This window comes from Chenopodium quinoa, unplaced genomic scaffold, assembly GCF_001683475.1.
Source record: "Chenopodium quinoa cultivar QQ74 unplaced genomic scaffold, ASM168347v1, whole genome shotgun sequence".
Classification (NCBI taxonomy): Eukaryota; Viridiplantae; Streptophyta; class Magnoliopsida; order Caryophyllales; family Amaranthaceae; genus Chenopodium; species Chenopodium quinoa.
In genome coordinates, this window is record NW_018743792.1 from 8,081,838 (window position 1) to 8,092,802 (window position 10,965).

At 41.1% G+C, this 10,965-nt stretch overlaps 1 protein-coding gene across 4 annotated transcripts; it reads left to right on the forward strand.

The window, feature by feature from the left end:
- Nucleotides 1-487: 487 nt before the first annotated feature.
- LOC110685238 lies at nt 488-7,278 on the forward strand. Of its 4 annotated transcripts, none has more exons than XM_021861726.1 (2): nt 488-6,526; nt 6,609-7,278. In XM_021861726.1, exon 1 carries the CDS (start codon nt 4,005-4,007, stop codon nt 4,941-4,943), a length of 939 nt encoding a protein of 312 aa, XP_021717418.1. In that variant the 5' UTR covers nt 488-4,004; the 3' UTR covers nt 4,944-6,526; nt 6,609-7,278. The 4 variants fall into 4 exon arrangements, with proteins under 4 accessions (XP_021717418.1, XP_021717419.1, XP_021717421.1 ...); XM_021861727.1 differs by having other exon boundaries at nt 488-6,377; XM_021861729.1 differs by having other exon boundaries at nt 488-5,332; nt 5,631-7,278.
- The last annotated feature ends 3,687 nt before the right edge of the window (nt 7,279-10,965 follow it).

Genomic DNA, 10,965 nt, shown 5'->3' on the forward strand with positions numbered 1-10,965 from the left:
ATCTTGTGACAACCTTGCCGACCTGTTCACCAAATCACTTCCTTCCAAGAAATTTGAGCTATTAGTTCACAAAATTGGAATGCGACATCTTAGTGAACTATGCTGAAATCAGGGGAATTATTATACTGCACTTTTTCCCTTCGATCAAGTTTTTATCCCACTGGGTTTTTCCTAACAAGGTTTTTAACGAGGTAGTATTGATAGAGTCACAAAATATAATATTTATATCTATTTAACTCTTGATTTTATATTGATATTTGATGGTTTAAAGATATATTACGTAATTTTCTTATCTAGACACGAGTTACTACTATTTATTTTTATTGTTTGTAGGAAAGAAAATATTGCCATCAAATTTCATATTACGACACTCCAGTTAAGAGAAGCAAAGTTTACAAGCCCGTAGACTCTCAACTATTTCAAGCCCAATGTTGTTTTATTGTGTAAGCTATTATAGATGGGCCTTGAAGTATAACAATCTGTCACATAACATATTAGAAAGAAGAGAGCAGCTCAAACTCTTCATTGTTCTCACTGTTCTTGCGGGTAAGCCAAACAGTAAATCCCTTGAGCGAGATTGATGGTTATCAATTTGTCAAGCAAGAAAATATAAAGATGAAATCAGACAAGGATGAGAGGAAAAACTTGGGTAGGTCAGGATCAAAGATTCCCAGTGATAACTTTGGGCAACCGCATTGGGAGGAGTGGCGAATTTTTGGGAAGCTTTATATGGTGAGACCGAATTGCATGCAAGAGGAGGCGACATTCTGGGCAGCGAAATTCAGCAACAAACCAGAAACGAACTCAGAGCAGCAGTGCAGAGACGGAGCTGAAGAAAAACACCAAAGAACAAGAAGGCAGCAACATCGGTAGTGGGAATTTAACTTGGAGTGTCGTTTGTGGTTGTTCTTCCATTGATTTGGTATTCTAAATTTAATTGATTGTTTACAACTTTTGCGTGTGCAATTCAAAATAATGGGTAGTTTACTAAGTTATTTTTACCATCAATAGTTCAGTCTTTTATTAGATCGTGTTGAATGATTTTACACTTTGTTTCAATTTAATTATTTATCTCTTAATTCGTAAATATGATTTATATAATTACCATTGTTAGTATTTCAGTTCTTAATATGTCAGGTTAGATTATAAGTGGGTAGGGAGATATATTATGCATTGGATTATCGTATTTTGAGAATAAATATGTTATAATTCGCGGGTATTATGTTTATATCTTGATTGGATTGATAATCTGTTTTATCGGAATGAATTAGTTAAATTATATTCTAGACCGGCCATCTTTAGTATAGTTTGCTAGTTTGATTGCTAGAATATTTATTTGTGATACGTAATTATCCGGATTAATACTCCTTAGTAGAATTTAGGTGTTTTATGGGTGACTGAAACTTATCCGATGCCTATGATTATCAGCCCTTTAAGTTGCACGAATTCGTGCTTGTGAGATTTCTGGCTTAAGTTAGCTACTTCCTAGTTATTAATGCTTCTAATTAATCAATTCTAGAGAGCTTATTCTAGATTGTTAGTTAGTTAGACAATACTCCAAGAGCTTATTTGGTTTATTTGCAATTAAGGGAAGTGTTAAATGCTTGTTCGCGCCCATCGGCTAACATTGAGATAAAAACATGATTTATATAATTCGATGATCAATCAATATTCCAATGCTATATTGTATCTCCCGATCCCTATTTTGTCATTCTTGATTTTTAATATTTATTATTACTGTCAGCTTTACATCTCCGTACTTAGCTTATTTTTAAGTCCATAGTTTTTATATTAGATCGTAATAGTCATTCTTCAAATCAGGGGTTTTTAAAATTTGCAAGTAATAATTTGGTGATCTAATTATCTGTGGGATCGACCCTAGCTTACCCTACTGCATTTTAGGAGGTTTTAGATAGGTTTATTTTTGGTAGACAAGCGACAGTCTTACCAAATTTGGCGTCGTTGCCGGGGAATTGGCCTTTTATTACATTATTACTTGTGTTTTTGCTAACTTTTCCTACTAACTTGTCATCTAGTTCCTTGTTTGTGTATGTGTGACATAAGCTCGAAGAATCAAAGATTAAGGGAATTTGCAGCAAGGAATCAAGGACTTATAATTAATCCTTTTTCTACTCTTCCTATAGCTAAAAGGACTAAAAGGACTCGTGCTCCAATACTGGAGCAAGCTTGTCATATTCCGTTACCTCATAGTGAAAGTTCATTTTCGGACGAGGAGGGTGAATATATTTTTGAGATGGGTGATCAAACACTAAAGCAGCTCACAGCTCCAACGTTTGATCCAAATTTATTGTGCATAGTAGACGATGAGGCAGAAAATGAGATCAAGCCGGGGTTGATTAGAGCTCTTCCCACATTTTCAGGTTTCCGTAATACTAACTCCTTAGGTTCTGTTCACATGAATGAGGCTAGCAGATTTTTAAAGGAATTTCACATAGCATGTGCGGGGATGAAACCGGATGGGGTCACCCTCGACCAACTCAAGTTAAAGGCATTTCCTTTTGCCTTGTCTGATGCTGCTAAGGAGTGGTTGTTTGAAGTACCTGCTGGAACCATCACAACATGGGATCAAATGCTAAAAGTATTCGTAGAAAGATATTTTCCAGCATCTTTGATAGCCAATATTAAGAAAGAAATATGTGGAATTCGACAAGACGATGCAGAGATACTTCATGAGTACTGGGAGCGTTTCAAGAAACTATGTGATAGTTGTCCAAACCATCAGATCAGTGGCAATTATTAGTAGAATACTTTTACGAAGGACTCAAGGAGACATATAAGAATTTAGTTGATGTAGCAAGTGGTGGAGCACTGGTTGACAAAACACCTGCAAATGTAAAGAAACTGATTGCAAACATGGCTGCAAACTCTCAGTATTGAGGAGGTCGAAATATCAAGTCCACTTCTGTACGTCAAGTTAATGAAGTGGTGAGTTCTAACCTCGAGCAACAAGTAGCTAAACTCACTTCCTTAGTGGAGCGAGTAATGATCGAAAAAGGGCAAGAAAAAGCATGTGGCCTCTGTTCAATGGTAGGACACCCAACTGATACGTGCCCTACTCTGCAAGAAGAACAAGTAAATTCTATTGGTGGTGGTCAGGGGCAGCAAAGACGTTATGATCCATTCTCTCAGAATTATAATCTGGGTGGAGTGATCATCCAAACCTGAGATATGGTAATGCTCAGCAGCAGGAAAACAACTCTAACCTCAGACTACCAGCTTTCCAGCAACAGCAAGCATCTAATCCTCCACCTGGTTTTCATCAGCAACCACAATATCAGTCGCGACCTCAAAATCAGCAAGTTTCCCAGCCATAATCTGGTAGCATGTCTCTGGAAGATATCATGAAGTCAATGGCTGACAACACTTTGCATTATTAGCAAGAGACAAGAAGTGGTCTAAAGAACTTGGAGAACCAAGTTTCCCAGTTAGCTAACACAGTGGGAAAGCTCCAAGCTCAGAACTCTAACAAGCTTCCGAGTTAACCAGAGAGACCAAAGGAGAACGGCAGTGCAATATCACTTAGAAGTGACAAGCAATTAGAGATCCCAGCGAAAAAGACTAAAGGGCTGGCAGAACACCAAGAGGAACAGGAGACTATTGTTCCAGAACAAGATAAGCAACCCCCTAAGGTAAGTGATGTTGTTTCTCCTAATACTAATCTATTTTATTCTTCTGTTCCATTTCCTAGCAGGTTATCATCTAAGAATAAGAAGAAAGACCATGAAAAGGAGAAAGAGACCCTAGACATTTTTTGCAAGGTTGAGGTGAACATACCTCTACTGGAAGCTATAAGACAAGTGCCGCGGTAAGTAAAGTTCTTGAAGGAATTGTGCAATAACAAGAGGAAATTGAGTGGAGATGAAAAAGTCAGTGTAAGTGAGAATGTGCCTGCTATTTTACAGAGGAAAGTTCCTCCAAAGTGCAAGGATCCAGATATTTTTACTATACCCTGTAAAATAGGTAACACGAGATACGATAAATGCATGCTAAACTTAGGAGCTTCTATTAATGTCATGCCTTTATATATCTATAAAGCTCTGAACTTAGGACCTTTGAAAGACACTCGAGTGATTATTCAGCTTCCCGACCGTTCTAATACATACCCTATAGGAGTAGTTGAGGATGTCTTAGTGCAACTGAATGAATTGGTATTCCCTGCTGATTTTTATGTTTTAGATATGCCAAATGATGAATCCTCTAATGCAACACCAATCTTATTAGGGAGACCTTTTTTAAAAACATCTAGAACCAAGATTGATGCTCATAGTGGGGTTTTGACTATGGAATTTGATGGGGAGGTTATCCGATTTAATTTATTTGATGCAATGAGATACCATTCTGATTGTGAATCTGTTTCTAGTATTGATGTCATTGATGCACTAACTGAGCAAGTAATTTTTCTCTCTGGTCATGATGGGTTAGATGTTGTTTTGACTGAACCTGTGGAAAAAGAGAAATATACTGACTTGCAGGAACATTTTGAGCTTGAAGATGAGATCAAGGAAGCTTTCTCTTCCTTGGAAGTGCTTCCAAATAAGCAAGGAAGGTATGCAGATCGTTTTATGAAATTGCCTGTCACATCTAACAGACTTCTGCCTTCTATTGTACAGGCCCCTGAAGTGGAACTAAAGCCACTGCCAGACCATCTCAAGTATGCATTTTTGGGAGAAAATGACACTCTGCCAGTCATAATCGCGAGTAATCTAACTCCGACTCAAGAGCAAAAGCTGTTGCAAGTTCTCAAGGAGCATAAAACAGCTCTAGGGTGGACGGTTGCTGATATAAAAGGAATTAGTCCCTCTATGTGCCAACATAGAATCTTATTAGAAGAGGGATCTAAACCTGTGAGACAAGTGCAAAGGCGACTTAATCCACCTATGATGGAAGTGGTGAAGAAAGAAGTAATGAAGCTCTTGAAGTAGGGGTGATATACCCTATATCAGATAGCCCTTGGGTCAATCCCTTGCAAATGGTCCCAAAAAAGTAAGGAGTCATAGTGGTGGAAAACGATAAGGGATAAATGGTTCCCACACGAGTTCAAAATGGGTGGAGAGTTTGTGTAGATTACAGGAAACTTAATTCTATGACTCGAAAAGAACATTTTCCCTTACCCTTTATTGATCAAATGGTAGGACATCTTGCTTGTCATGCTTATTACTGTTTTCTTGACGGATATTTAGGTTATGTGCAAGTACCTATAACTCCAGAGGATCAAGAAAAAACGACGTTCACATCCCCGTACGGCACATTTGCGTATCGTCGTATGCCATTTGGACTGTGCAATGCTCTAGCGACTTTTCAGAGATGTATGGTAAGCATCTTTTCAGATTATCTTGAAAATTTCATAGAAGTTTTTATGGATGATTTCACTGTGCATAGAGATTCTTTTGATAGTTGCTTAGAACACCTCACTTTGGCTCTTAAACGTTGTCTTTAAACTAACCTTGTGCTTAATTATGAAAAATATCATTTCATGGTTCAAGGTATAGTTTTAGGCCATATTGTGTCTTCTGAACGAATAAAAGTCGATAAAGCTAAAATATATCTTATTTCTTCTCTGCCTTACCCCACCTCTATGCGGGAAGTTCGTTCTTTTCTTGGCCATGCAGGTTTCTATCGAAGGTTTATTGAAGGCTTTTCGAAGATTGCACAACCACTATGCGGACTACTCCAAAAAGATGTGGAGTTCCACTTTGATGAGGCCTGTAAGCAAGCATTTGACAAGCTGAAAGACAAGTTGGTCACTGCCCCTATTTTACAACCTCCTAACTGGGAGCTCTCGTTTGAGCTGATGTGCGACGCTTCTAATTATGTTGTAGGGGCAGTGCTAGGCCAGTGAGTTGGAAAAGTTCCCCATGCCATCTACTATGCCTTAAGGACTTTGGATGCGGCTAAAGCTAATTATACTACAACTGAGAAAGAACTTTTAGCTGTAGTTTTTGCTTTAGATAAATTTAGGTCTTATTTATTAGGTACTAAAATTGTTGTGTTTACTGATCATGCAGCGCTGAAATAAAACCTAGGCAAATACGTTGGATTTTATTGCTTCAACGATTTAATGTTGAAGTAAAAAATAAAAAAGGTTCTGACAATAGTGTTGCTGATCATTTGAGCAGGTTAGTTATTGAAGTTGATGAAGATAAAGCCCCAATCAATGAAGAGTTCCCCGATTAGCAACTTCATGCCTTGAGCTCAAGAACTCCTTCGTATGCTGATTTGGTAAATTTTTTAGTATCTCGGAAGTTTTTAACAAACTACACAAAGGCACAAAAGGATTGGATGCGGAGCATAGCGAAGTATTATATATGGGATGGCCCGTATCTCTGGAAATACTGTGCTGATCAACTAATCAGAAGGTACGTACCTGATTCTAAATTTCCTTCTATACTAACCTTTTGTCATTCTTATGCTTGTGGAGGACATTTTTGACCTAAGAGAACTGCACGCAAGGTTTAAGAAAGCGGATTTTACTAGCCCTCTGTATTCAAAGATGCATATGATATATGTAAGGCCTGTGATAATTGTCAAAGGACATGTACATTAGGTCCTAGGAATGAAATTCCCCAAACTCCTATTTTGTTTTGTAGTTGGAGAAGACGGTCAAAAGCCTCTGGGACGAGTTGCAGCCACTTAAGAACATTGCCCATAAGGCTGAAAATCTCCAGAAGTCTTTGGACAAGGTTAAGGATTGCATAGAGAAGCAGGAGGCGGCCATCACTAAAGAGCTCAAGGCCAAAGCTGAGACTGAGAAGATGGCTTTGGCTCAGGCCATGATGGAGGACTCGGCCAATATTATGAGGATGACCTGGTCGGCCCTCTTCCCAAAGGCTAACTATGCCGAATGGGATTCCAAGTTCACCGCTTGTACTGAAGAGTACAATAGAAGAATCATGCAGCAGGCGGCTGACGAGGATGAAAGAGAAGAGGAAGAGGCGGCCAGTTCTAGCTCAGGCGAGGACAAGGAGATGGTCGACCAGCCAACAGAGGAGGATGCTCCTAAGAATCCTGCCCCTGAAAACGAGTCAAACAAAGAGGATGCCTTGAAGGATCTGGCGCTCGATCAGGCGGCTTTTAACTCGGAAGCCCCTCCCAATGTTTAAAGCTTTTATTTTTCAAACTTTTCTCCGGCCTGTGTGCCGTTTGTTTGTGAATTTCCTTTACCCGACCATGGGGTCGGGGTTATGAATATTTTGTCGGTCTTCATGGTCGGCTGTTTTATTACGAAACTGGCGACCACTTTTTGGTCGTCTTTGATCACTGAATCTTGTTTATGCTTATTTGCTTGATATTCGCTTGAATGTCAAACCGACTGTTTTAGCTTGTAGTCTGTTTCTTGGAATGCCCAAAATTTTGAAAACTTTGCGAGTAAGCGAGGTTTATCAGGTGCCGACTACTCACGATGACGACTGCATATATGCCCCTGGGCGACTTGTTGTATTTGTTCCAGATTGGCAACTAGTCGCCTATGAAGCCAGTCGAACCCCCAACGTATTTTTTAGAAAATACATTAGGTCTCTTGATTTTTGCAAGTTTGAAGGGAACAGACTGCTTGTTGTCAGGCCGCCTGTTTGATTAAGTAGGAATAGTGTTCTTGAGCCCCTGTCTGCCAAAAAACAGTCGACTGTCGAACTTTTTGGATCCACACTTTTGCTTTAGTAGTATGGTAACTAGGCGACATATGACGGCTGGTCCCCTTGATTCGCCAAGTTTTGTTTGGCTGCTTGCTCAAAGGTTAGTAACCTTGTAGGAATAGTGGTTTGAGTACCTCTGTTTGCTAAAAAACAGGCAGATTACTCATACCTTTTGGGTTCCATACTAAGTTTGAGAGAGTGATTATGAGTTAACATCTGAGTTTACTCAGTCTCCGTCACCCTATCTTGAGTAGTAGAGGTACCAGGCGACGGAGGCCAGCTGATCCCCTTGATTTGCCAATGTTTATTGGCTATTAACTCAAGAGGTACCCCCTGTATTTATTCCAAGTAATACAGGCGGTCATCCGACTCGGATGTCAACTGCTACCTCTGGCTCGGTTAGTGATAGAGTTATCCTTGTCTCAGTTGTAACGGCTACGTGGTCGTCCTTGGGGACAGTTGTTTAGGGGTTGTGTGTTTAGTTTATAGAGCATTATTCCACCCAAAAGGGAGCTGCTCTCTGCAACGAATCTCATCCGGAGGGATGTCACCGGACGCCTGCTATGATGTTAGGACAGGTCGTATTAGTTTAATTTTAAGAGGATCAGTTGTCAAGGCGCCTGAGCTGATCATCCGCCCATAGGCCTTGTTTATTTTGTGGTGAACAAAAGTACTAAGTTATCTTCAACTACAAGTATAGGAGAGTAGCCGACTGTAAAGTTACAGGCAGTATGCCCCTCTGAAACAGTATAGTGAAGAAAATGGAGAGTAGGCGATTGTTTGTCCAATCGGCATGCCCCTCAATTGGTGCAAACTGGAGAGTAGTCGACTGCTAATGGAGCAGGCGACATACCTCTCTATTTATTTATAATATAAATGAAGCAAATTTGCAAGCTTTATTAGTTGCTCTCGGCAATTACATCATTCAAAAATAATACTTCTTTAAATTGTCAACATTCCAAGTTCTAGGTAGGGGTTGGTCGTCTGTTGTTTCTAGGCGGTAGGTGCCATCCCTAACCTCTTCAGCGATTCGGTAGGGACCTTCCCAGTTGGGAGTTAATTTTCCCAACTCATTGGCCCTACCGACTGCTTCCATCTTTCGTAGTACAAAGTCCACCACTTTGAGTGGACGCCTGTGTACCCTTATATTATATGCCCTTGTCATTCTCAAGCGATAGATTTCATGGCGTAGGGCTGCATTACCCCTTCATTCTGGGAGTGAATCCAATGCCAGGCGCATGGATTCCCAATTTGCTTCTTCGTCATACAACATTATACGAAGAGTCGGCTCGTAGTGTTCAATTGGTAGAACAGCTTCTGCCCCATAAGTTAGGAGGAATGGAGTTTCTCCAGTCGCCCCTTTTTTAGTCGTCCTGATGGCCCAAAGAACGTGCAGTAGTTCGTCTACCTATAGGCCGCCTGCTCGTTCAATCTTCTTTTTGATACCGTCTGAGATGATTTTATTGAAAGCTTCCACTTGGTCGTTTGCTTGTGGTCGGCCGATTGATGCAAAGAAGTGAGAGACACCTTGGTCTTCTAGCCAGTTTTTTAGAACAGGTGTCTCAAACTGGGGACCATTATCAAAAACCATGGACATGGGTACCCCAAATCGAGTGATGACATTCTTCCATATGAAGGAGATGACGTCCTTGGTCTTGATACCCTTAACTACTTCTGCCTCCACCCACTTAGTGAAGTAGTCGACTGCTACCAAAATGTACATCCTACCGCCTGTTGCAGGCGTGTAAGGCCCTAGAATATCCATGCCCCACTTAGCAAATGGTATAGGACTATGGATGGCCGTGAGGTCAGTGGCCGGACGATGGATTAACTTGCCAAACCTTTGGCACTTGTCACATTTTTTCACCATCTCCATGGCGTCTGTTTCCAAGGTAGGCCAAAAGTAACCTTGTCGGCTTGCTCTTTGCGCAAGCGACCTGCCGCCTATGTGGGAAGCGTAGTACCCTAAATGCAGATCTTCTAAAACCTCTTGTCCTCTTTCTGGGGTGACACATTTTAAGAGAGGTTGAAGATAGCCTTTTTTAAGAGTTCTCCCTTGCACATTTCAAAACTAGATGCCCGTTTTTTTCAGTAGGGCCGCCTGTGAGCGATCACTAGGCAGGGTGCCGGTTGTTAAATAGGCCCTGATAGGGTCCATCCAGGTTGAGCTTCTATCGAGGATTCCAATAGGTTCTTCCTCAATGCTTCGCTTCTCCATAACTTCCAAGAAAACGGTCCTTGGAGTGTCACAGGAGGCCGAGGATGCCAGTTTAGAGAGGGCGTCCGCCTGGTTGTTCTCGGACCTGGGTACTTGAGTTAAATGAAATTCCTCAAGAGACCTGGCCGCCTGTTTTACCGCCTGTTAATATTTAATCATGGCCGGATGGGTGGCTTCATAATCACCATTGTATTGACTTACTATCAATTGTGAGTCTGAACAGGCAACTATCTTTCTTGCTCCGGCCGCCTTGCACATGCGGATGCCGGCCAGCAAAGCTTCATACTCTGCCTCATTGTTCAAGGCTTGGAAGTTGAAATCGTAGAGCATACCCATACGTGTCACATTCAGGCGACTAAAATATATGATGCCTGCCCCACAACCGTTCATAGTGGAGCTCCCATCCACATAGACCTGTTAGGTTTCGTAGTGACCCTCACTATGCGGAAAGAAACCCGCCAAGACCCACCCCCATAACAAATGCAATTAACAAGCAAAACATAATTAAGGATAAAAGATTATACCTTTGACGCGTGCTTCGCTCTACTATGAGCTCTTACTTGAACCCCGAAAAAAACGAGGTCTCCAACGGGATCGTACCCTCGAACCCGACCCGAGCGTCCTAAGTCTCGAAGGTTAGTCGAGACCCGGACAAATAAAACTATGAGTTTTACGAATCAAGGTTTACTGAAATCAAGAGTTGCCTTTTAATTCCACTCAAGGTTGTTCTTTCCCAAATACCCAAACTTTGGTATTTATAGGGAAATGAACCCTTGAACTTCATTTCCCAACCAATGTGGGAGAACGAATAATTTTGATAATTAATTTAATTCCAAAATAAATTAATAATCAAATCAATCACGATGCAACAAGTGTCAAGGGGAGAGAGAAGGTTAGGTAAAGACCATGAACCTTGGGGGGACCATTGCCTTGCTCCCCAAGGCATGCTCCAAGCCTTTGGTCCCCACTAACCACAAACCGCCTCAAGCAAGGACTGTTGGGCTGCTGCCAGCAAGCACTGCCAGCCAGCTCAGCAAGCAGCCTCGCAACCCTAGCCAGGCAATGCGTGTTAGCGCTGGGCGATGCTTGTGTTGC